The sequence below is a fragment of the Elgaria multicarinata genome, chromosome 16 (assembly GCF_023053635.1).
Source record: "Elgaria multicarinata webbii isolate HBS135686 ecotype San Diego chromosome 16, rElgMul1.1.pri, whole genome shotgun sequence".
NCBI lineage: Eukaryota > Metazoa > Chordata > Lepidosauria > Squamata > Anguidae > Elgaria > Elgaria multicarinata.
The window spans coordinates 5,439,696-5,466,889 of NC_086186.1; the positions used below are offsets into that span (position 1 = coordinate 5,439,696).

Below are 27,194 nucleotides of genomic sequence, written 5' to 3' on the forward strand. Positions count from 1 at the left end.
AACACAGCGTGAAAACTTGACTCAACAGTAGAGTTTGTAGGATGGTCCTCCACACAACATGTTCGAACTCCACCGTTGTGTGACTGTGGGCTACCGTGGAGTTGAGTAAAATCCATCGTGACGTTTGATTGACAGTTCCTCCACCCTCTCTCCTCCCCTGGTCCTCCCGATGGTATCCCATCAGCCATTGCTGCAAAAAACAAACAAACCCAATCCTGGAAGCTCTAGAGCGGCACCTGCTCCTTTCGCCGCTCTTGCCAGGGAACTCTGTAGCTAGTGGAAAAGTCAACGCAATGCAACAGAAAACCACAGAGCCCACCACACAACACGCAACAGAACCGTTGAACACGCAACACAACCGTTGTGCAGGAACTCTCCCCTGTACAGCACGGATATTCAGCATAGTGTTTTCCAAATAAACTCCACCGCGGGGTGGAGTTTTCCCACCAGACAACACATTTCCCAACCGTGGTGCAAAAACTCCACCGTGGAGTTCTAAAACTACCGTTGAGAAACGTGTTGTCTGAACTGAGCCAGTGTCAACCATACTGGGCTAGATAGACCAGTGGCCCGACTCAGTATAAGGCAGGCAGCTTCCTATGTTACAAGCACATCCTGGTTTGCACCTGCTAAGTGCAGGACAGAATGATGTTGGAATATTTTCCAATCTTGTTTGTATCTGCCCTTTCATTAATTCTCGCAGTCTTGTTTTCCAGTGGTTTATCTGCTTTATGAGGCTGTCTAAATTATATTTTTTAAACAAAACAAAACGGACATTACAAATGGAAGCACAGAGACCTGCACTCTAGTGAAAGTAGAACAGCTACTCAAGCGTTTACAAAATCAGGCCTTAATGAAGTCCCTTACAACTTGGGGTTATTACACGTTCCGTACACATTATGCACGGAGGACGATAAATTATTCAGTTTTGACTGAAGGTAAATTTATAGCAGAAATCAAAGTTTACTTTATCTCCCTCTCCGCTCAGGAAAGTGCTATATAAAATGTGTGAATTTAATGTGCTCTTAATTAAGGGTGCTATTAAGGAGGTGTTTTATGCTCCCCTTAAGCAAAAGCATAAAAGCACAGAAAGAACTGGAATATTTTACCATAAACCTGATAGTCTATTAAAATACAGATAATGGAGTGAAAAAAAATTATTTGAACACTGGGAGATGCCATACTCAACCACTAGGGGGCATTTGGGGGTTGCTAATTTCACTCTGGTTGGACCCATTTATTTAACATTACTATAATTTTTTAAAAAACATCATTAAAACCAAATGCCGCACCAGCCACCCTGAAAGTGGCAGGCATGTCCAGCACTGTGAAATAGACATAAAACAAGGGACACAGCAGTCAATTTCAGTTTTAAAATACTAGGTGACGTAAGTACATTTTTAGCTGTCTGCAGAAAACCACTAGGGAGGTGGAGCTACAAACTATGAACTTACCTTGGACAGGAATTCCATATCATTGGGGCTATAGCAGAGAAGGCCATGGTCTGGTGGAGGTCAACGTAGCCTCTCTGTAAGACGGAACCCAGAGCAGAGCCTGATCAGAAGATCAAAAGTGCTGAGAAAGCTCATACAGTTGGAGAAAACACAGGTGGAAATCATAAAAACTTAAGAGCTTTAAAGGGAAGAATCACCACTCTGAATTGGATCCAGAAATGACCTGGCAATCAGTCAAGGTGGGCAGAAAGTAGATTGCCAGATGTTTTTGATTTCAACTCCTAGTGTTGATTGTTATTTCAGAAAGCCTTCCTTGAGTGACTGGTTGCAGTTTTAGCAGAACTATTGTTTGTTTTTAAAAGTTGTAGTTATTTTAACATGGTTTTAAATTCTTTTATCCTATCTGTATTGTTTACTGTTCTGAAATCTGTCCGGATGTGGAGCGGTGTACAGTTAAAGCTGCAGGAGCCCTGCCTAGCGTGACCAGATACAAAGGAGGGCAGGGCTCCTGCAGCTTTAGCTGTTGTGATGAAGAGGGTCATCAGGGGCTGCATGCATACAAACAACACGTGCATTAGCTCCCTTTTCTGTACAGCTGTTAAAGATACAGAAGCCCTGCCCTCCTTTTCATATGGTCAGACTCCGGATTCCCCTTTTTCCATATATGTGTATTTTTGACAGCATCAAAATAGCAGCTTACCGACAGCAATTGTTACAGGAAGGAAGAGTTGCTTAGCAATCATGGAGAGACACAGAACCACGCAAGCATCATATTATTGAGTGAACCAATCAATGTGATGCTCAAAGAGTCTTTAGAATGATGAATACAGAAAATAAGGTGATTCCTTCCTGGCTATTTCCTTAAGGCAATACTGGAGCGATTGCTAAAAATGCAGACTCCCAAATGTAGAGCAGAACGATGAAGGATGACCTAGAAATCCATCAAACAGATGCAAAATTATGCCCAAGAGTTGTAAGGAAACAGGAAATATACCTCTATATGCACTAAGCTTGGTGTGCAACTGTACAGTCCAAAATAATTCAAAGGCAGACCCCAAAGAATTATGATTTTGGAAGGTTCAAGCAACCAAACCACATCTTCCCAAATTGAAGACAAATAATAACAACAATTGGAATTTGAGCTTTAAATTTTCTTTCTTTCGGTGAATGACATTGTCATTCATGTTTTTAGTCCAAAAAAAGAAAAAAAAAGAAGCCCCAACCACTTCATTAACAAGGAAAACAGATAATTTAAAGCACAGAATATGCAACCCAAAATTGGCGCCACGTCCCCCGTAGTTAATTTCTGTCCGTTTCTTGTTCCCACAATTAGGTAGGATCCACAGCTTAGACTTGCTCAAGCTCCACGAGGACTCCGTCACAGTCTTTAGGATGGAGAAAAACCACCGGTTTCCCGTGGGCACCGATTTTGGGTTCTTCGCTCAGTACACGAATCTTCTTCTCCTTCAGTTCTCCTATGGCTTCTGTAATATTGTCCACCTTAAAAAGGGGGGAGGGAACTGTGTTTAAGACCAGGATTACTTCTTTATTTATTACACTTATATCCCACTTGTTCCTCTTGCAAGGAATCCAAGGCGGCTTGCATGGCCCTCCTCCTCGCCATTTTATCCTCACAACGACCCTGTGACGTAGGTTAAGCTGAGAGCCAGTAACTGGCCCAAATTCACCTGGTCTGTGTTCAGAAGACACCTTAAACCATGGATTTAAACATGGTGACTAAGGCAAAAGGCCTTATTCACTGTGGTTAAAGCTGTGGTTTAAGGTGTCTTCCGAACAGGGCCCCAGTGAGCTTCATGACCGAGTGGGGGCTAGAACCCGGATCTCCCAAGTCCCAGCCCAACCCTCTAACCATTACGCCACACCGGCACTCAATTATTAACATATTGTGTTCTACAATATGGCAGAAACAAATTTGCTCCCATTCTAAAAGTTTGAAATGCCTCTTTGAAAAGCTTAGTTACTGGCAGGCGGAGTTTGAAGCTAAAATATACTGGCACTTTTGGTATTTTTGACGTTAGCCCTTTTGCCTTTGGTTCCACCCTCTACGGAATGCACCCCCAAAAATGTTTCTCAGGTGAGAGGTTCAATACCCCTGCAATAGACAAAGAACACGAGATCTACAAGTTGAGGACTAGTTTGTGATTTAACATGTATACCTTGCCCCTTTCTTTCTGATCCGTAAGCATCGTTTTGTGATGAGTTTTCCAAACATAGCCTTAATGAGGGCTAGAAACCCTCCCCCTCGGACTATTGTAATCTCCTGTTGACTGGTCTTCCTTCTTCTCATCTTTCCCCATTGGCTTCCATTCATCATTCTGCGCCTAAGATTGTTTTTCTGACTCGTCATTTTGATCACGTCACCCCGCTTCTAAAATCCCTTCCCTGGCTCCCTATCTCCTACAGAATTCAATACAAGCTTCTCCTTTTGACTTAACGCTTGTCACGGTCTGGCTCCACCCTCTCTCTCGTCTCTTATTTCACCTTACTGTCCTGCTTGCACTCGTCACTCTCATAACACCACATCTCTTACTCGCCCAAGAGTTTCTACTTCTTTCGCTCGTCTTCGCCCATTTTCGCCCGCTGCCCCCTAGGCCTGGAATTCTCTTCCAGTGCATCTGCGAACCGCGACGTCGATCTCAGTTTTTGAATCTTACTTGAGAACGTTTCTTTTCTCGAAAGCTTATAACCCGTAGTGTGAAGATACTCGTTTTTATTATTGGTCTTATTGTCCCCCATGCTGGTTGGCCTTTCCCCTCCCTGTTTGTTTGTTACTGTGATTTTAGAATGTCAGCCATATGGCAGGGAGTTTTGTATTCTGTTTTATTTTGTTCTATACAGCACCATGAACATTGATGGCGCTATATAAATAAATATTATTATTAATAATAATAATTAAAAGAAAATTAAGAAAAAGGAATGCAATTCTTGGGAGTCTCAGGGTTTCAAAAACGTTGCCTTACCATGAAAACCCCCCAGCATGCAGCATTTCAGTCAGTTTTTGTTTTTAAAAGCTTTCAAATAAAGGAAGCCAGGGTGCAAAATACCTCGATACAGATATGGTGCAGGCCTCCGGCCCTGTTCTTCTGTAGAAAGCCGGCAATGGGGCTTTTGTCGCCCAGTGGGTGCAGGAGCTCCAATTTCGTGTTCCCCAGTTCCACAAAGACCGTGTAGACCCCGTGTTCAGGAAGGGGAACCGTGTTGCTCACTTGAGCTCCTAACACATCCCTGTACAGAGCTGTGGCTTTCTTCAAATCGGGGACTGCGATGGCAACGTGGTTGAGTCGGCCCAGTTTCCACAAAGAACGGGGAGTTTTCTGGGCCAAGGGGGCAGAAGCAGACATTTGTCTGGCTGGAGCCGTTGTCTGCAACCGGGTAAGAAGTCCTGGGGGGGGGGGGGGGAAACTGAACAGAAACCATTTATAATCCCTTTGCATTAAGCGACAACAAAATCAATGCACATCTTTCTCCCTTTTGATGGCAGCCTCTGTCTCATTACATTAAGGGATTATGTTGCAATAGCATCCCAGACACAGGCACGGAATAAAATATCAGCAGAGGCTGAAATGTCTCCCTGCTATGAGTTTAAAGGAATCTGCTTTATACTGGCCTGGTTCGCACATAACACTAACACATGGCATGGTTTGTTGAACTCTGGGTTGTCGTGATGTGTGAATGCAGCCTGGCTTCTTAACCATGATCAACCTAGAAAGGGAACCCATGATTTGTTGTTGGGTTGTAAACTCTGGATTGTTTAAACCACGGGTTGTCATTCTGTCTGAACCCAGAACTGTGGGCTGTTCATAGCAGGGGTTGTTTTGCCAGGCTGGGTGAGAGTGGTAAAAAACAAACAAACAAAAAAACACCACCAGGTGTTACACATGGCAGTACTACAGTGCCATAAAAAGCATTTGGGATACAGCAGCCTTCCTCAACCTGGGGCGCTCCAGATGTGTTGGACTACAACTCCCAGAATGCCCCAGCTGGGAGATGCAGTCCAACACATCTGGAGCGCCCCAGGTTGAGGAAGGCTGGGATACAGGAAGCAAACAAGCAAATTGGGAGAGAAACAAAAAAATAACCCAAGGATTGAGATAACAAAGCAAAGTTTGTTCAATTATCTAACAGCTCCTGCAGCTTTCACTGTTGTGAGGGCGTTTCACCAGGTGCTGCAGGCATACAAATGACACCTGCTGAAATTCCCTTTTCAATGCAACTGTTAAAGATACAGAAGCCCCGTCCTCCTTTTCATACGGTCACGCTATATGATATATTACCTCAGGTATCAGATGCATCATGCCTATGTATACCAGTTTCTCTGGAAGGTGCTGATGCACCTATGTCCTATTTATGGGTTCGCCACTGGCAGTTAGCTGACCACTGCCCCATATTGCCCTGGTCATGTATTGCCTTATGATGCACTGTTAGAAGATGGCGCCCTCTCAGCTGTTCAACCCATCCTGCAAACTACTGATGTAAGCAACATAATGGCCTAGCCCAACTCACGGGAGGATTGCTCTAGCAAATCAGTAAAGGCTCAGCTGCCAGGACAACGTGGAGCATCTTTGCTGGTCCCAGACACCCCCATCTTCCCCATGTGGATTTGGGACTGAAAAACTAGGAACTTGAGCTGACATGAGATAGCTTTAACTTAAACCAGTAGGTTTTTTTGATCCCTGAATCAAAGATTGAAATTCCCAGATGTCCTACACCAACCTTGAACCCTTTATAGGAGAAAACTCTTGGTGTTTATCTTCCCAGCTTGTTAAGCACACTGTAAAACGTCTGATGTTTCACATTTGCTAATGTGTTAAAATGTGAATATGTCTAAGCATCTGCGTTTTTCCACTCTCCGATTGAACAGTGTTCTGGTACCACACTCCGCATTTCTGCATTGCAGGAAATGCAGCCGCTGCTCCTTGCTGGGAGGGAAAGATCGGCGCAACTGCTGCTGCCCTCATGCTTCCTGTATCCAAATGGCCCTGAAAGGATGCAGGAAGAAGCCAAAACCACTGTCCGACTATTAGCTACTGAGCCATGTTTAAGGTGATGCTGTTGACATACAAAGCCCTAAACAACTCGGGATCAGGATACCCAGCTGAACGCCTTCCCCTATCTATACTCATGCAGTCTTTAAAATCTTCAGAGAAGGGCCTTGCTGGGTGTTCTTTGACCAACACACTGTCATCAAGTAACATCTCAAAAGGGGGCCTTCTTGGTAGTAGCACCCACCTTCTGAAGCACCCTCAGCCATGCAATTCGGGTGACTGAAAATGGGGTGAGTTTTAATCACCTTTTGAGAATCCCCTTGTTTATGCAGGCTTGGAATTTTCTATGGCTTGTAATTAATCACCGTTAATCATGATGGCTTTTTCCCTTGCTGTTTTTATTGTTGTCATAGTTGTCAATGTGGTTTTTTTTAATGTGTTTTGAACATGGGTTTTTAATGCTGTTACATGTAAACCACTTAAGAGATTTTTTATAGTAACTGGTATATGAGTATTATAAATAAACCAATAAATAAGTGGAATTGGCACAACGACACCACTAGTTATCAATATGAAGTTGCCATGAGTCCCGAGCAAATCTAACAAGATGGCAGCCAAAATTACCAAGATGGCATGTATCGTAGGGTGACCCTATGAAAAGGAGGACAGGGCTCCTGTCTCTTTAACAGTTGCATAGAAAAGGGGATTTCAGCAAGTGTACTTTGTATATATGGAGAACCTGATGAAATCCCCTCTTCATCACCACAGTTAAAGGTGCAGGAGCTATACTAGAGTGGCCAGATTTAAAAGAGGGCAGGGCTCCTGCAGCTTTAACTGTTGTGATGAAGAGGGAATTTCACCAGGTTCCCCATATATACAAATGAAATCTGCTGAAATTCCCTTTTCAATACAATTGTTAAAGATACAGGAGCCCTGTCCTCCTTTTCATAGGGTCACCCTACCCAACCCGGGCTTAGCGTGTCGTCTGAACAGGCTCATTAGGATGTTCAAAATCCAGCCTCTGCACCAGGCAGGCCTTGTGCTCAACTTGTTGTTTCGATGTGACAATCAGAGTGGGCACACCCTCCACAACGGGAGAAATCACTTTTGTCAGGAAGAAGGGCTCCATCCTTTCCAGCACAGCACCCTTGTCCCAGGTGCTAAAGACGCTGGGTATGCTGGTTAATATGGCCCCAACTCTACGTCAAACTCGTCAAAGAGAAGCAAAAGATTTAATGCACGAAAAGCGTAAATTGGGATGTAGAAAATCAATACCAAACAGCACTGAATGCACAGAACAGGGTAGTCTATTTGAAAGGAGTCCATTTGGAATTAAACCAGCACAAGAAAGAGGACTGCACCCCACTTCCTCAAATGCTTTGGCCTATAGTTTGTACTTTGTTCTTAGCCCAATGCCTAAAAGAAATGGGGGATCTTGCTCTTCCTGTGAACTCCCCAGCGTACCACTCTCAACGCATACTGAAAGCTTTCTCGGTTCATGCTGCTGGATGCAGCCTTCATTAGCTTCCTCAAGGGTGCCCCATGCAATTAGTCTCCCAGCCCCACCCCAGTCATTGTGGTTAGAAATCCAAAGTGAAACAATCTCTTTCCTTATGCCTGGGGGACTTGGCAGAAAGAAGGCCACAGAGGGGTGCATGAGCGCAATGGAACAGATGGTGCGATTGTGGGGGAAAGAAGAAACAGCCCCCTCCCAAAGGTCACAAGTAGCGATCTTGCCGAAATAGCAAAAGAGTCATCGATATCCACTTCTCTGAGAGTAAGCTCCACTGAAATCAATCGGATTTACTTTTGAGTAGGGACAGGTATAGCATTGTGCTATAATTTTACTGTTTCTGTGCTGGCAGATCATTCTTTTTCTTTTAACGCTGATAGTTTTTCAAATATCCTTTATTTTAGTCATTTTGCTTTGCATTTTTCACGAATTAATGTGATCCTTTTTATACGGGACACAATTTAGAATACCAGAGTGTAAACATTAACAAAGAGACGTCAAGGGAAGAAGCCAGCATGAGCAGGAAAAGTAAGAGGCATAACATAGGTTTGTTTCTTGTTCATCTGGACCCATGTGGCACAAGGAACCACTGAATACTGCAAACATCAGAGCAGCCATGGTGGACAAAATCAGGGGTGTTGAAACTCTTTCAGCCATGATGGAGAAACTCTTAGGGGAGACTTTGTAGTGGTGGGCAGGGACAAAGGGAAAGGGCCAAAATACCAAGAAATCCCAGGGTATTTTAGTTAAAGCTTTTTCAGCCCATAACTAAGCCTTGGGAGAGGCCATTTCAACCTTTTAGAATGGGGGGGGGACAGAAGGACACTGCACAACAGATGGGAAGCTAGTGAACCATCAGTGGTTGGAGGAAGTGGGTGTAACCATCAGGGAACCACAGGAGGGCTGGATTTCTGCACCCCTGGACTAAATGGATGACAGCAATGGAAAAGCCCAGCTCTTAGAACTTTGCCTGAAGCAAAATCACAGCTAGCATGGAGAGACACCTCGAATGGGAATAAGGATGAGAAGGACATCTCTGATAAGAGGCCGAGAAGAACACCGTCAAGTGGCAAAGCAGAGAGTGAAACCATAACATACTCGGCTTAATTAAAAAAATAATAATACTGTGGCTGACATGATGGTGGAAAGTGTGCCTTTCAATAACCAGATACTGAGGACCAACAACAGGGAAACAGACCACTGTCGTGAGCTTGTCAGAGGCACCTGCCCGGCCATGGTTCAAAACAAAAAGTTAGAGTAAGACAGAACTCACAGAGATGGGGGGTTTCATGTACGATGGTTCACGAAAAGAGCTTCAGAGACTGAAAAGAATGTAAAGGTTTACAAAGAAGATAAAGGATGCAGAAGACAAATCTTACAAAGGCAGGCTGAATGAACTAAGCATGTTCAGCCTCAAGTATGCAGGCATGTGATGCCCCCTTGGGAGGTGGCACACACCTGTCCCACCAAAATAGGTGGGTACTGCTGCATAAACACATTGCTGCTCTTTGGATTGGCTCCTGGCTTACATAATCAGTGCGTGACCATTGCTGGGCCTGGTATAATTCTGTCCCTATCTAACCATGTTTTTCAAAGCTTTGAGAGTGCAGCTTAACGACACACACCAGGCATTTCGTTCAAAATGGCAAAGAACACAGCACAAATGTGCACCCAGGGTGATGAGGTGGGGAAAGACGATTTAGAAAACTTATTGTGGCCAAAATTACTTTTCCACCGTGATTTTGGTCCATTTCTAGAAATTCAGCAGCTGTGCAGATAATAACTGCAGATGATTAATCACCAAACATTCAATTGGAGCAAATACCGGGCGTGAAGGCTGCCAAAAGCAGAGACTTTGAACAATCCTCTTTTGCTTCTATTTATTACTCTTGCGCCGAAATCCTGGCTTTTGTGAAATCTCTGCGGCGTTATAACAATTCACTTTCCCCTGAAGGATGAAAAGGATTAACTGCATTCGCGCTTGTAAGCTTCTACAGCAGCCTTTCCCAATGTGGCGACGGCCATACGTGTTGGACTACAACTCCCATAATCCCCCATCCAGCATGGCCATTTTAGAAGGAGGTTTTTTTGTGTGTGTGTGTGTGAACTGCTGTGGGTGCCACGGCTATTGGGAAGTATAGAACAGTCATACAGAAAGAAAGCAACTTGAATATCAGCTGTGTGTTTTTAAAGAATTAGACCTTGGCCATATTGGGTGGGGGATTATGGGTGTCATAGTCCAACACATCTGGAGAGCACCAGGATGGGGGATTATGGGTGTTGTGGGCCAACACATCTGGAGAGCACCAGGATGGGGGATTATGGGTGTCGTGGTCCAACACATCTGGAGAGCACCAGGATGGGGGAAGCTGTCCTCCAGGCATCGCACCTGGCTCAGCTACATTGGAAACAGAATACTGGGGAAGGCAAAACTTAGGTTCTCAAGAGTATGCAATGCAAGGAGTCTCTGTCCCTGCAAAATCCAGCCTGCCCCGCAACAAGGTGTTCAAAAGGGTCTCATCCTGACAGTGCCACCGCTCGCCTCCCTCCCTGGATCTTGGGAAGACATACCAGCTGCCAGCGTCCACCTGGAGGCCGCCATCTTTAAACCTGGCAACTCCGGACCAGCAACTCTCCGAAGAGTGGAACAGCAGCAAAGGCAAGACGAGAGCTGGCAACGGCGGCTCAGCAGGCTCAAAAGAACAAAGCGGCGCTTGCGAAAGGAGAGAGAGAGAGAGAAGCCTCCCCCCTCGCTGGGCAAAGCAGTTGGAAGGTTCCGCCGCCCCAAGGTCCTAAAGCCACCCGTTTTATCACGTCTTTTGCAAAAGGCTATTTTTCCTTCCCATCTTCCTCAAATGCCATTTGATTAAAAAGTGGGCTGGGGGAGGAAGCTTCTTGCCCTCTGAGAAGCTCTCAGGTTGGTTCCCAGCTTGTGGTATTATGAAAACACGAGTGCTAAAGCAAAAATAGCTAACCTCCGAAAGGAGAAGGCACCGTACGAAGCAGCAGCAGCTAAAACCTGCCTGCAAGGTAGGCGCCCCCTGAGCACCGGAAGTAACCCCAGCGACCCCTCTGGCTTCTGAGAGAGTACCAGGCACTGCGCACACACTGTCCCTCATGAAGGATGGGTCTGCACATGACTGCTAGCCATGGTGGCTTAATTGAACCTCCATGTACAGATGCAGTGTACCTCTAGACGTGGAGACTAGATTACAGGGGAAGAAGGCCAGCTGTGGCCTTAATATTAGGCTATCCTAATATTAGCCATCCTAGTCAGTCAGAGAGACAAAGGCTTGTATCTTTGAGAGAAAAAGACTTCATTGTAGACATGGCTGGCCCCAAGATGTTTGCTAATCCCTCTATGCGGCTGCCTGCACCATGTCCTATTTTGTTCTGGAAGTCCCCCATTTCAGGAGCAGCTGTTTAGGAGCTGCAGGGGTTACAATAGGTTGTGGGGAGACTGGCATAAATGTGTGTGGGGTGTGTGTGTGTCCCCACCATGCATGACCACTATTGCTTTCTACTCCAGCAAAGTCTCTGAGTAAGCCCTATTGAGTAGAGTGGGACTTACTTCAAAGTAACCACTCACAATTGTACTGTGCATCTACTTCAGTGGATTCCAGTCCACAAGAGCATATAAGCTCCAAGAGATGCTTACTGTTAATGTGTCAGGTGTCTCACTGAGCGAAGATAAAACACTGTGTTGTTTCTGCGGCTGCTGTAAAATCTAAGGCCAAGCCAAGCCAAAAATATAGGTCAGGAAGACAGACGCTCATAGTAAGATGACGGAACTGTTACTATTTTTAGATTATTATTATTAATTTCCTTTTCATCAGGCCTGGAATAACCCAAGGGGAAAGAAGCAAACTCCACGGCACGTAATGGAACACAGTGGAGTGTTACGGTCCTGATGCTCATTACTACTCTCACAATTAGTTATCCACAGACCCTTTGAAATGATGCACAGTCTGTACTCTTCAGAGCACTTGAAGAGCATAACGTTCTGTCCTTTGGAGGGCCTGTCCTGGGAAGGAGCCATATTGCTCACTGGTAGAGCACATGCGTTGCCTGCAAAAGATCCCAAATTCAACCCCCAGCATCTCAAGAGGTGGGGAGATAACCAGAAATGAGAAAAGCACTCAGAAAAACTAGGGAGTATATAGAAACACATCATAAATCAAATGCAGGGTTATTTACTGATGGAGGTGTTTTGTTCTTCTGATAATTGAATGTAACATTGCCAATTCTTTAATAAAATATTCATTTGTTTATTACTGACATTTATATACTGCCTTATCTGCTGAAAAGCCATCAAACTATGTATAGCAATTTAAAACAATGAAACCTTAGAACAGCGGTTCTCAACCTGTGGGTCGGGACCCCTTTGGGGGTCGAACGACCCTTTCACACGGGTCGCCTAAGACCATTGGAAAACACATATTTCCGATGGTCTTAGGAAACTGTATTGACTGAACTATGTCATGTATCATCTTTTGTATTATTAAAGCTATTGTTATGTATTATTTTCATTAGCAAACCATCCCATGACAATGAATCGTGTAGAGAAGAACGAAAATAATTTTATGGTTGGGGGTTACCACAACATGAGGAACTGTATTAAAGGGTCACGGCATTAGGAAGGTTGAGAACCACTGCCTTAGAACAATAAAAACAAGAACCTTAAAAACAGTTAAAAGAATATTGGAGTTCCTTTGTCCATTTGTGAATTCAGCATGCATATCACATTTGTGCCATTTATTTTCCCATTTTTGAATGGTAGGCACATTGTCCGACCGCTGGAATTCAAAAACCAGCGTTCTCCAATCTGGTGCCCTCCAGATGTTTTGGACTACAACTCTCATCATGCCCAACCAGCATAGTACTTGGAGTTCTACTCTCTAACACATGTGGAAGACACCAGGCTAGGGACAGCTGATATAGGCAATAATTCTGCAATATGTGTTTTTCAAGCCATTCAACGGGTCATGCTGCCAAGTAAGGCCGCAATCCTATAGACACTCCTCAGGGAGCTGGACAACCATCTGTCAGGGATGCTTTAGGGTGGATTCCTGCATTGAGCAGGGGGTTGGACTCGATGGCCTTGTAGGCCCCTTCCAACTCTGCTATTCTATGATTCTATGATTCTAAGTCCCACTGAATTCAATGGGGTGTGCTTCTGAGTAGACATGGGTTTGCACTGTTAGTGTGTAAAACTTTGCAGCCATAGTTAACTCTGAAGCAGCCTGAACAGAGGCGCTTCCTCTTTATTTCCCTAGTGATGGGGCCTGTGACGACAATAATGCTGGCTTAATTACCCGAGATATTATACACGGAGCCTTTTGAGGTTAGTGGGAAAGTGCTGAACAAATACTAAGGAAAAACTTCCTGACTGTTAGAGCAGTACGACAACGGAACCAGTTACCTAGGGAGGTTGTGGGCCCTCGCACCCTAGAGGCCTTCAAGAGGCAGCTGGACAACCCTCTGTTAGGGATGCTTTAGGGTGGATTCCTGCATTGAGCAGGGGGTTGGACTCGATGGCCTTGGAGGCCCCTTCCAACTCTGCTATTCTATGATTCTACATATTCATTTAGAGACTCGGCTTTAAATCCTCCTCCCCCCCCCCTCCAGCCCCCATGAAGCTCACTGGAACTAGACCTACACCTCGTGTCAAATCATTACAATCCCATCCTGGTAACGTTATATCCCTCTTGCGCATTTATACCTCATAGGACACACAGTAACATTTGTTGGGTATTTTGGATAATGCTGGAGTGACCCTATGAAAAGGAGGACAGGGCTCCTGTATCTTTAACAGTTGTATTGAAAAGGAAATTTCAGCAGGTGTCATTTGTATATATGGGGAACCTGGTGAAATTTCCTCTTCATCACAACAGTTAAAGCTGCAGGAGCCCTGCCCTCTTTTAAATCTGGTCACTCTAGTATAGCTCCTGCAGCTTTAACTGCTGTGATGAAGAGGGAATTTCACCAGGCTCTCCATATATACAAAGTACACTTGCTGAAATTCCCTTTTCTATGCAACTGTTAAAGATACAGGAGCCCTGTCCTCCTTTTCATAGGGTCACCCTAGATAATGCGGAATAAAAAGCAGGAAATAACCCCATGAAAGCGGTACATGGAATGTGTAATGTGCCCGAACAGTTGCACTCCAATACCACTACAAAAGCAGGGGTGTACATCCAGCCCAGCAACATGGTGGACCAGTTTACCTCTCTCTTGGCCTCACCTACCTCACAGGGCTGTTGTGAAGATAAAGTAGGGGAGCTGGGGACGGTCCACACGTGCCACCCTACGTCCCTTTGGAGGAAGGGAGGTATAAGAAGGTAGCCAGGACACTTCTCAAGAAGCTTCACAGCCAGTGTGGTGTAGCGGTAAAGAGTGTTGGACTGGGAGTCGGGAGAGCCGGATTCCAGTCCCCACTCAACCAATGAAAACCCTCTGGGTGACTTTGGGCCAGTCACAGACCCTCAGCCCAATCCTACCTCACAGGGTTGTTGTTGTGAGGATAAAAACGGAGAGGATGAGGATTATATACCCCGCCTTGGGTTCCTTAAGATGGAAAAAAGGCGGGGTATAAATGCAATAATGAATAAATAAATGTATGTCAGGTCATTCACCCACTACCCGCCACCACTCCCGTGACACATAGAGAGAGGGGCTGAGTTCTGACGACACGCGAATCAACGGTTGATTCGCGTGTCGTGGGAACTCAGCCAGTGGCTTCTTCACGACTGAGGGAGGGCAGGGTGTGGCACATTCACACGCCCCGGCCGCCCTCTCTCCTGCTCTTCCCAGCCAGCCCTGGAGCGAAGCCATTTCTCTCCCGGAACCTTGGAGGCGGAACCTTTCTCGGCGCGGCGCCATTTTGCCGGCCGGAGCAGGCCGGGTGCGGGACGCGGCCGGGCGCGTGCGGGGAGCGGAGCGGAGCGGAGGGGCAGCCATGGCGGGGTCCGCGGCGGCTCCGGGAGGGCGGCTGGGCGCGTGCTTAGAGGTGCTGGCAGCCGCCACGGCCCAGCCCCAGCGCTTCCTCAGGTAGGGCGCGCGAGTCTCCGGCGTGGGACTCGCAGATCTATAGTGGCCGGGATCCAGGCTTAGGCATCCTTAGAGGAGACCCATTGGAATCAATGTGAGTGTGTGTGGTGTGAGAGGGTGCATGTGCTTGTATATAAGGTGGGTTGGATCCAGACTTAGGCATCCTTAGAGTACACCCATTGGAATCAAAAAGTGTGTGTGAGAGAGTGTGCATGTGCTTGTATATAAAGTGGGTTGGATCCAGACTTAGGCATACTTAGAGAAGACCCATTGGAATCAATATGAGTGTGTGAGAGGGTGCATGTGCATGTATATAAAGTGGATTGGATCCAGACTTAGGCATCCTTAGATGAGACCCATTGAAATCAATGTGAGTGTGTGTGGTGTGAGAGTGTGCATGTTCTTGTATATAAAGTAGGTTGGATCCAGATTTAGACATCCTTAGAGTAGACACATTGAAATCAATGTGAGTGTGTGTGGTGTGAGAGTGCATGTGCTTGTGTGTATAATGGCTTGGATCCAGATTTAGGCATACTTAGAGTAGATCCATTGAAATCAATAAGAGTGTGTGTGAGAGGATGCATGTGCTTGTGTGTATAATGGCTTGGATCCAGATTTAGGCATACTTAGAGAAGACCCATTGGAATCAAAAAGTGTGTGAGAATGTGCATGTGATTGTGTATATAGTGGCTTGGATCCAGATTTAGACATACTTAAAGTAGACCCATTGAAATCAATAAGAGTGTGTGTGTGTGTGAGAGAGAGAGAGAGAGAGAGGTGTGAGAGTGTGCATGTGCGTTGTATTCAGATTTAGGCATACTTAGAGTAGTATGCCTACTCTAAGTATGAGGTTCTGGTTCCTCTCTATTCAGCCCTGGTTAGGCCTCATCTAGAGTATTGCGTCCAGTTCTGGGCTCCACAATACAAGAAGGATGCAGACAAGCTGGAGCGTGTTCAGAGGAGGGCAACCAGGATGATCAGGGGTCTGGAAACAAAGCCCTATGAAGAGAGACTGAAAGAACTGGGCATGTTGAGCCTGGAGAAGAGACGATTGAGGGGAGACATGAGAGCACTCTTCAAATACTTAAAAGGTTGTCACACAGAGGAGGGCCAGGATCTCTTCTCAATCCTCCCAGAGTGCAGGACATGGAATAACAGGCTCAAGTTAAAGGAAGCCAGATTCCGGCTGGACATCAGGAAAAACTTCCTGACTGTTAGAGCAGTACGACAATGGAATCAGTGACCTAGGGAGGTGGTGGGCTCTCCCACACTAGAGGCATTCAAGAGGAAGCTGGACAACCATCTGTCAGGGATGCTTTAGGGTGGATTCCTGCATTGAGCAGGGGGTTGGACTCGATGGCCTTGTAGGCCCCTTCCAACTCTGCTATTCTATGATTCTATGACCCATTGAAATCATTGCTGTATGTCTAAATCTGGATATATCCCTGTGTGTGTGTGTGTGTGTGTATGACACATAAATACTCAATATCTATACCTGTTTACTTGAGGAGGCCTTCAGAGTATAGGCAAATGCTCTGTGAGATTTTTTGATTAATTGTGTTGATGATTTCAGGGTATCTTATGTTACATTTGTGATTTTAGAGTCATAATTTTAAAAGTTATTTATTTAAGACCCTGTTTAAAATCAACATGTTCCCTGTGGGAGAGAATTCCACAATATCACTGTTTTTAGAGGTCTCTCAGGATGCAATCCTATTAGTGATGTCTGGATTTTGTGAAATCACTATACTCCACGCAGGCTAATTTGGGATTAATAGCACTATTTTAGGCATGTTCACTTGAAATACCCACCATGTTCAGTGGGGCTTCGAAGGGTACATAGGATTGCAGCCTAAGTCCTACATGGCTTAGTGTAATTCTATCCATGTTTACTTGGAACTATCACAGGTATTTAATAGTGTATTCAGCTATTTCTCTCTTGCAAAGCAATTGGTCTTACATAGAGGTAAATTTTATGACTTCTATGCTTTGACTAACTTAAAATATTTAATATTCTACAACTTGTTTTGACTGCAGCGTTCAGGATGGACTTGCCAGTGACTTCATCTCGCTAACAAAAACATTATATGATTTCCACAAAGCTCTTGGGACTGATGTTCTTTCTGGAAGTCCTTTAAAGGAGCTGGTGATAGATAACTTTGATGAAGAACAGATCTGGCAACAGCTAGAACTCCAGAATAATGCAGCTCTGGGCTACTTCAAGAGAGCTGTTGCTAGAAACGTGGAGGAGGAGGGAGATCTCTGCCTTCTCCCAGAGTTAGAGGAGGATGGGTCTGTTGTAGGGGATAGTGAGAAGCAGATGGATAGTGAGGACCAGGCGGAAGAAGACTCAGATCTGAACAGCGATCACCTTGAAGAGGAATGCGAGCTTGAAGAAAAGAGAAGTCCACTAGGAACAGTGAAAAGCCATGCATTTAGTGACGAGGATTCCGATATGGACTTCGACATTGATAAATTAGAGCAGCAAACCCGAATGTCAAAGAGCATCATAAAAAAAACAGGAGAGGCATCCATCGTGGATGACAGATTTTTCAAACTATCTGAGATGGAGGCTGCTTTGGATGCTGCAGAGAAAAAAGAAAACAGAGAGAAGGATGAAGATGAAGACGATGGAATAGATTATTTTGAGGACGTTCTTTCGGAGGAGGATGACGAGGAAGAGGAATTTGGACACGCCAAAATGAAGGTAACGGTCTCAAGAAATGTGGCTATAGTTTGTTTCATAAGCTAAAACTTTAATGTATTCTCAAAGGGTTTATGAGTGGCTTTATAATAGGACCCTTTATTTAAATAAAATGGGGAAAACTTATGTGCAAACGGGTAAACTTATGTGTAAATTTATTTCTGTGTACCTGTGGTTGTCCCATGCATCCCTATAAGTAAAGTGTAGTGACTTGATCTTTCCCAACTGTTGCATGCAGTGGCTTTTCCAAAAACAGCTGCCCCGATCATCCTACTCTTGAGTCTTGAGGCCCAGTAACAGGACAGTGTCTGGTAGGTGAGGATGGAAATAAATTATTGATAGCATAACCAAATGTTGTCACTGGCACCATTTAAACAAGTGAGCCTCTGCCAGTGTGTCTTTCTCTTCCGCCTTGCTTTGGTTCCTTCTCAAAACGAATCACCCAAGGCAGTTCCTGTTGGACTAACTCTTTGGGACGGGTTCACACCTTGCAAAGAAGGCATCGCACAATTTCTCTTGACTGCTGTCGAGAACGGGTTAAATGGAGCACAGCAGTGTGCCAGCTCAACTTTTCATGAATGCATCTGGCAGCGATTCGTTTTACTGTGGCAACCTGTTCTTTCAGCTGCTGTAATCACAGGAATCACCCCTGGGAAGGTGTGCTGTAATCCATGGGGGATTTGGAGGTAGAGCAAGAAAAAGAAATGATGTATGAGAATATCTCATCACTGCAGAACGTGCTAAAAGCTTTTGTTAGCTTTAAATAAACAGACTGATTTGGCCACATCTGTGTTTGCATATCTTAAAACAGAATTGGCTGTTACTGAAATAGTTTAAACTCTGATCTGTGCTCCTTCAGGAAAACTCATTAAATTATTCAGTTTGTTTTATGAGGATACTTATTTAAGACGGTTCTTTTACTCGTTATACTTGTTCCAGGGTTATATTTTAAAAACTTCAGGTGTCTCTTCATTGTTTTCTTTCCCCCGCAGCTAATTAAAAGTGCTCGTGATGTTAAATACCAAGATTACTTTGATCCTGTGGACGATCCGGAAGGCTTTTCAGGTGAACACAAGTCCAGTGAAGACGGCCAGAGTGAAGGAGCAGAAAATGACACTGACGATGATGACGATGGAACTGCTAATGAGTAAGTGGCTGATATGCTGAGGTTCGGTTGTGTTATTTTAATATAGTTAATTTTGAAATGCAAAGTGGATATTAACATGCTGGCAAGGTTGATGAGAGTTGCAGTCCAACAACATCTGGAGTGCCCACATGTTCCCCATCCCTGGTGTGGTGGTAATTCTGTGAAGAGAGAAATACCTATGATGGATTATACAATGGCATCTCCCCATCCATAGAGCTATTTATTTATTTATTTATTTATTTTATTACATTTATATACCGCCCCACAGCCAAAGCTCTCTGGGCTGTTTACAACAATTAAAAATAGTAAACATTAAAAGTATACAAAATTTAAAAACCTTCAAAAACATAAAAAAACAGTATAAAAACAGTATCCATTTAAAAACAACAATTCTGGGGTCCATTAAAAACAAACTTAACGTTGTTAAATGCTGTTAAAATGCCTGGGAGAAGAGAAAAGTCTTGACCTGGGGCCGAAAAGATAACAATGTTGAGGTATAAAAATGTAATAAATAAATAAATAAATAATAAATGTTGGCGCCAGGTGAGCCTCATTGGGAAGATCATTCCACAGTCGGGGGGCAACCACTGAAAAGGCCCTCTCCCTTGTTGCCATCCTCCGAGCTTCCCTCGGAGTAGGCACTCGGAGGAAGACCTTAGATGTTGAGCGCAGTGTACGGGTAGGTTCATGTTGGGAGAGGCGTTCCATCAGGTATTGTGGTCCCAAGCCGTGTAGGGCTTTATAGGTTAAAATCAGGACCTTGAATTGGGCTCGGAAACATATAGGCAGCCAATGCAAGCGGGCCAGAATCGGTGTTATATGCTCAAACCTCCCTATATTATATTATATATTATAGGTGGGATGACAGTTTCCCCCAGGGTATTCTATTTGATGTCTAAGCAGGGCTGTTTTTGTGACTTTCAGTGCGAACTGAGAGCCAGTGTGGTGTAGTGGTTAGAGTGTTGGACTGAGAGTAGGGAGATCTGGGTTCTAGTCCCCTCCCTCGGCTATGGAAGCTCAATGGGTGACATTGTGCCAGTCACAGACTCCCAGTCCAAACTACCTCACAGGGTTGTTGTTATTGTTGTGAGGATAAAATAGAGAGGGGGATTACGTACTCTGCCTTGGGTTCTTTAAGGAGGAAAAAGATGGGATACAAATGTAGTAAAATAAATAAACTAAATGCCTAATGAAGTGCTTTATAAAACAGATTGACATCCCCTTTACATGTAATGTTGTTTGACTACAGAATTGAGGAAACGGATGAAATCAGACAGACAGAGACTGGAAAAAACAAAGAACCTTCCAAAAGAGTGACATTCACCTTGCCGGATGACAGTGACATGGAAGAAGTTATGGACACATTCCAGGGAAAGACAAACCTTTCCCCTCAAATGAAATCGTCCTTTGAGAAAAGGCAGGAAAAGGTGATTTTTTTCGGTTGTATGCCAGCTTGTCACCCAAATGCATTTGTGACCTGAAAGTACTCCTTTTAAAGCAAATTTTTAAAATTGTAAGGTTTTTTTTTTTTTTTTTAAAGGAAACTAACAAGGTAAGGGCAAAAACAGTGTCCTGAGAATTAATTGAAGAGAATTTTTTTCTCTTGCAGATGGGTGAAAAAATTAAGTCGTTGGAAGAGGAGCTGCTGATGGAGAAACCTTGGCAATTGAAAGGTGAAGTGACTGGACAAAAGCGGCCCGAAAACAGCCTTTTGGAAGAAATGCTTCTTTTTGACCATGCCGTGAAAATGGGTAAATTTTGAACCTAGGAATGTCCCTCTTAAAAAATCCGTATAGGGTGGAGCTTACACACCAGCAGATGACTTCTATACAAGCACCTGGGGAATGTGTTGTGGGTGTGGATGAGCCCATGGCCAGGAAAAGGTACTCATGCAGAGGCAGTGGGGTTATAAAAGCACCTCTGTTTAGAAGCGTTACCTTTTGCTGCTGAGATCATGCCCCCACTGTGGTGTTTCCAGCTCAAACCTAGGAAGCTGCCTAATACCGAGTCAGACCATTGGTTCATCTAACCCAGTATTCTCGGCACTGACTGGCTCTCTGGGCTTCAGGCAGGACTTTTTCCAGCCCTCCCAGGAGATGCCAGGGACTGAACCTGGGGCCTTCTGCATACAAAGCAGGTGTTCTCTACCCCTGAACTATGATCCCTCCAGGACTTAGTGGTGTTAAGCTACTGTCTACTCAGCTATGGCCTCACCAACACACAGTGCTTCAACATTTTACTGTTCTAAGTCTGTATTTTAATCTTATATCAATTTCTGCTGCGTGGTTTTATCTTGGTTGTGCTTCTTATACCGTATTTTGTATTTGTGTTTTTAGACTGTTGGTTGTTTTATTATGGTTTTAATTTTTGTGAACCACCCAGAGAGCTTCGGCTATTGGGCGGTATAAAAATGTAATAAATAAGTTAAATAAATAAATAAATATGAAAGGTAGGAATGGCAGGTTCTTATTTTATCTGTCTTCCTGGAGCCTTTGGATCTCTCTAGGCTAACAGGCAGCTTACGTTTATGGGTCAGTTGAATAAGGATAGCATAAATTAGTACCTTATTTAACTGTCAATGATGAAACCAGTCTTCTTATATGAGGATATGGTTCTCTGTATAAAGTAGGCTTCCTAGGCTGGGGGCAGGGGAGTCTTTTAGCTTCCTAATTATTTTTTTCATTGCCAGAGATTGATTCTAGTCCATCCCAGGGATTCCTCTATATCTGCAGCCATGCTTATCCCTAGTTATGCTGCTCCTCAAATATGTGCACCGAGTCATTGAGCCATAGGGTTGCAGGGGTGGGGTGGGGATTAGGCTAGAAACAGTTGGGCTGAATTGCTATGCGTTGTGGGTCTTTTCATGTGACAGACAGCAATAGTGAAAGGGCCTCCTCAGCCCATAAAGGAATTAAAAATGCATTTCTTTAAATAATATCCTGAATGTTCTGTTTGTTGTATTTTCAGCTCCAGTAATCACAGAAGAAACAACTCTTGAGCTTGAAGATATTATCAAGAGAAGGATAAAAGATCAGGTTAATAGGACTGATTTCATGTCTTCCCTGCTGTTTGTGGGAGAATGGGCCAGGAAATCTGGGAGGATTTTCAGTGTGTTGATTGGAAAAGAATAGAAGTACACTTAATGCAGCTTAAGAGTGCTGTTTTACTGCCCTGACGTGTATCCTCTGTTTCTTGAAGGAGTAGGAAGGTTTCAGAAAGGCCCTTAAAATGCAGTCAGGTGTTTGAATTGTCATGAGTAAGTAATGGTTGAGATGCAACACCAAAATATGATTTTGACAAACTATAATTGTCACCATCTGACAAAGTATAGTTCATGAACCCATGCCAGATCTGGATTGCTTGGTGTTGGGTGCTGGGAGCCCACCTGCTCCTGCATGACAACCCATCGGTATTTAAACCAATGGGTTGTCGTTATGTGCAAACAGCAAACTGCTGCTAAAGAGATCACCTGGTGCTTCAAAGAATGCAGAGCCTTGACTGCTCCAGCTCCAGTTTTATAAAATTCTCCCCAGAGTGACCAGCTATTTCCCAATGCTGCCAGTGTCAACATTTTTCTTTAAACAGGCAACAATTAATTATAAGTTGTATGGATTTGTGAATTGGTTTTCATTATTTTCTTAGCCCTCTTGGGTTCCTGCAGAAAGAATGAGAAAATAGAAATGTGAAAACAAGTATATGCCAAGGAATACATCCCTTCCTACCCTGCTGCAAACTCTTTACCTTGGTTTGTTTGTTAATGCAGCAGTATCTTTCTGACATCTTTTGTTTTAGGCTTGGGATGATGTTATCCGTAAAGAAAAACCAAAAGAAGATCCCTATGAATATAAGAAGCGGTTGACTCTGGATCATGAGAAAAGCAAACAGAGTCTTGCTGAAATTTATGAGCAAGAATATTTGAAACTTAACCAGGTGCGTTTTGAAGGTTGTGCCTTAAATCTTTGTAGGGATTAGCTTAAGGGCATTTAAGGGCTGAATTCTGTCAATGGAAATGCTTGGCTGGGCTTTGAGCACATTTAGAAGCGCTGAGCTTGCTTGGACATCCTTTGCAGTTTGTGAAACTCGAAAACATCAGCTCCATATCTCTAACTCAGAAAGAAGCAGAAACCTTTAGGATGCATTTTTAAAAGGCACACCTGCAACTTCATTCTTTCAGTCCCTTCTAAAACAATTGCATAAACAAGCCAGGATATATAAAAAAAATATGCATCATTTTCTGTCATTCATATTCTGTTGCATAGAATATTCCTTATTATGGGATTGCATAATTTAGACCAAGTGCCATTTTGGACATGAGGATAACGAGGAGAAAAGGAAGCACCAGACAGTTTACACTTTTGTCCTTTCCTTGCTGGACTGACCACATGTGATACAGTTCTTGTTCCTTTTCCTACTGAATTATGTTGAGGAATTATAATTTTGTTGAATTGCGTTGAAAATTACATTGTAGAGTTTGTTACTATAATCTCTGCATTTCTGAAATAATAATAACCTTACCAACTCACAATCGGACATTTTTGAATGTTAGTCTGGCATATTTGTTCTAAAAAATAAGCCAGATGTGTTGGGGGTGCTTTTGTGAAGTACCTCAACCACATCTGGGTTTGCCAAGGGTGAGTGAAGGTGAATATACATTGTTAGCTCTCCCCTCCCAACTCCTTTCTGGCCTCTATCTATAAAAGGCTGCAGGAGGTATTGATTTCTCTTGCATTGTTAATATTTTACAATATGGTGTCTTGCTGTTTATTCATAGAATGTTAGAGTTGGAAGGGGCCTCTAAGGCCATCAAGTCCAACCCCCTGCTCAATGCAGGAATCCACCTTAAAGCATCCCTGGCAGATGGCTGTCCAGCTGCCCCTTGAAGGCCTCTAGTGTGGGAGAGCCCACGACCGCCCTAGGGATGGGTTCCATTGTCATGCTGCTCTAACCGTCAGGAAGTTTTTCCTGATGTCCAGCCAGAATCAAAAACGTTGGAAATTGCTTTCCTAAATCCCACATTGCTCTTAACTCAGAAAAAAACTGAAGAGGAAGAAAAACCTGAACATACAGAAATCCAGAAAACGATGGATGCCCTCTTCCTCAAGCTGGATGCTCTTTCCAATTTCCACTTCACACCCAAGCCAGTAAGTATTGCAACGTTGCAACTTCGTTGGCATGTTTGTGCATAAGAAGATAATGTTTTAGTACGAAAGGGTTCAAGAGTATTTGTGCTTGCTGTATGCTCTGGATACCTAGTGGTGTCTATAAAGACCAAAATGCCTTATCCAACCTTGGTAGTCCTGTTACCCTCGGGGGGACTGAGTCACTTCTGCTTAACTGAACTGTGATCAGCCTTCTAGTGTACTATCTGTGTGTTTATGTGTGCTTGCTCAGAAGTAGGCCATGCTGAGTTCAATGGGACTTCCTTAGGAATAAGCGTGGGTAGGAATGCATCCTCACAGCCCACTCTTGCTCAGAGAAGTCCTACCGTGTTCTGTGGAGCTTACTCCTGTGTAAATATGCACAGGCTTGCATGTTTGTTTAATGTGGATAATGTGTCTTTTTCTCTTCCTGTAGCCTGTGCCAGAGGTTAAAATTGTCTCCAACCTCCCAGCGATAACCATGGAAGAAGTAGCACCAGTGAGTGTCAGTGATGCTGCTCTCCTCGCTCCAGAAGAGGTCAAGGTAAGGTGTCTGTTGAAAACTGCTTCTCACTTGGCTATTCGCTTCCTATACGGAGAGCATCCTTGGGAACCCCTCCCATTCCTGGTCAGTGAAGTCAGAGGAAGCAAACGGGGTTGATTTGTCTCGTGCCGTTTTCGCTGTCTTCCTCAAAATCCCCTGCTGCCCTCCTCTTTCAATTAAATCGTGGTGATGATGGTTAGGCGTTCATGTCCTGCTTTTCCGCTTACGTTGAGTATCCAAAACTGCATTTCCTGGTTTGGAATGTGGAGTTTGTCACGCAGCAGCAGCAGCCCCTGCTGGGCAGTTGGAACTTCCATACTGGGGCTGGGACGGACACACCTTTTTAAGGGAATGCATTGTCTTGGGATCCCAAAGTCGCTGCATTCTTGGTTTTAGGAGAAGAACAAAGGTGGAGATATGAAAACGGATGCCGAAAAGACTCCAACCGACAGGAAAAGGGAGAGGAGGAAAAAGAAGCTCGTGAAGCGCATGAAGCTGAAGGAAAAGGAGAAACGGCAAAAACTGCTGGAGAAAAATTCAGAACAAAGCAAGTTAAGCAAAAAAGCTTCAGCTGTGCAACTCAAAAAGCTCACGAAGGAGGGGAGAACCTCTTTACTCAAGGTGAGGTCACTGAAGTAATAGCGAACATTTTGAGAAGCTTCGGTGTGAGGTCTTAACTCTCTTCTGTGACGGCGTTTGTGGTGGTTGCCCAGAGGAACGCATGGGGTCGCCACCTTTTCACAGTGTGATCTGTTTTATATGGTCAGCGAAGGCTGGAGCTGAGCTTTCCAAGAAACACAAAGCTGCCGCTGAAAATGGCAGCCCTGTGCCATTTCATTATTTAACTCAAAAACACTTATGTCCTTCCTTCCATTTAAGATTTTTAAGGTGGCTGACAGTACTAAGGTAAAGCAAAGCAAAATATAAATATAAAAATAAATAAATGAGCCTTATTTATTTATTTATTTATTTCACTTATATACCACCCCCATAGCCAGGGCTCTCTGGGCGGTTTACAGAAATTCTAAAATTAAGATAAAAACGAGTATACAAAATTTAAAATTCTAAAACACAGAACATACACACATAAAGCATTAAAAACCGCTAAAAAACTAAACGTGGGTAATTAAGGTGTGCCGCTATATGCCTGGGCAAAGAGGAAAGTCTTAACCTGGTGCCAGAAAGATGGCAGCGTTGGTGCCAGGCGAGCCTCATCAGGGAGATCATTCCATAGTCTGGGGGCCATCACCGTAAAGGCCCTGTCCGTCATTGCCACACTCCGAGCCTCTCTCGGAGTAGGCACCCGGAGGAGGACCTTAGATGTTGAGCGTAGTGACCGGGTATATTCACGTCAGGAGAGGCGTTCCGTCAGGTATTGTGGTCCCGAGCCGTGTAAGGCTTTATAGGTCAAAACCAGCACCTTGAATTGGGCTCGGAAACATACAGGCAGCCAGTGCAAGCGGACCAGAGCAGGTGTTATATGGTCGAACCTTCTGGTTCCTGAAATCAATCTGGCCGCTGCATTTTGCACAAGCTGCAGCTTCCGAACCGTCTTCAAAGGCAGCCTTACGTAGAGTGCATTGCAGTAATCTAACTTGGAGGTTACCAGAGCATGGACAACTGAAGCCAGGTTATCCCTGTCCAGATAGGGGCGTAGCTGGGCCTTCTAAGGGACCCGGTTTTAGAGTTATGGGGTCACCACCATTAAGACCCTCTCCTGAATACTCAGGTTGTGGGGAGGTCACAGCAGAGCCTCCCCAGAAGATCTTGACAGGCAGGAAAAGGTGGGCCTTAAACTATGTCATGCCTAGTTGTTGTTGTTTTGCTTTTTGTTGTTGTTAAACAAACAATTCGATATTCTGAATACAGTATCCTGAGACAAGATACCCAAGTATTCTCTGTGTAATCAACCCTGTAGAGCTGCAAAGTGGTTTGAAAACAGCCAGAAATACAATTTGTTCAAAATAATGCTGTTTCCTGCCTTCTAGTAGACCTTGTTGGTGAAGTCTGAGGCTTTTTTTAAAAAAGGATTGAGTGATTATAGAGGAGCAACTTCAAAGAGGAATTTTAAAGATTCCACCAAGAGCTCTATTATAAAGGGATACGCTCCTAGCTGTGCCTGCTTCGCTCTCATTAACATGCGTTAAGCATAAGAGTGTAGATAACGCCAAATCCCCCTTCAGCTTTTGGGATGCATTGTGGTGCCGGAAAAATGGTCCTGCGTAGCACAACAGCTGCTGCTTGCCATTTAGTTATCAATCGGAATACAAATGGGGTCTTTCGTGTATTCTGCCGAAACAATTCAGTGGCTGGAACGACTGTATGCTTTTTACGTGTGTGTGTGTGTGTGTGTGTTTCCGTTCGTTATGAAATAAATGCTGCTCTCTTACAGGATGATGGCAAAGACAAGGTTTTGAAGTCCTCCAGGGCGTTCTTTTCTCAGTTGCAAGATCAAGTGAGAATGCAAATTAAAGACGCTAAGAAAAGCCAGAAGAAACCGAAGAAACGAGAACTCTCTGCCCAGAAGCTGAAGCTGTAATATATTATGCATGCACTATTTTGTATAAATTAAAATAAGGGTTATGTGTTTTTTCCCTAATTTAAGCCTGCATTTTTATTTATTTATTTGTTTTGCACG

General features: G+C 44.1%; 2 protein-coding genes across 2 annotated transcripts; one reads left to right on the top strand and one right to left on the bottom strand.

Moving 5' to 3' along the window:
- Positions 1-2,655: 2,655 nt before the first annotated feature.
- On the bottom strand, positions 2,656-14,933 carry MCEE (methylmalonyl-CoA epimerase). Its single transcript, XM_063142613.1, is given in 5 exon segments — positions 2,656-2,954; positions 4,520-4,857; positions 10,545-10,638; positions 10,640-10,686; positions 14,822-14,933. Coding segments are annotated over 5 exon segments (744 nt in total). The 3' UTR covers positions 2,656-2,801.
- On the top strand, positions 14,932-27,155 carry MPHOSPH10 (M-phase phosphoprotein 10). The gene is made up of 11 exons (XM_063142614.1): positions 14,932-15,023; positions 17,061-17,730; positions 18,720-18,874; positions 20,124-20,301; positions 20,484-20,625; positions 21,842-21,909; positions 22,667-22,804; positions 23,905-24,015; positions 24,449-24,556; positions 24,953-25,177; positions 26,949-27,155. Exons 1-11 carry the CDS (start codon positions 14,932-14,934, stop codon positions 27,093-27,095), a joined length of 2,034 nt encoding a protein of 677 aa, XP_062998684.1. The 3' UTR covers positions 27,096-27,155.
- The last annotated feature ends 39 nt before the right edge of the window (positions 27,156-27,194 follow it).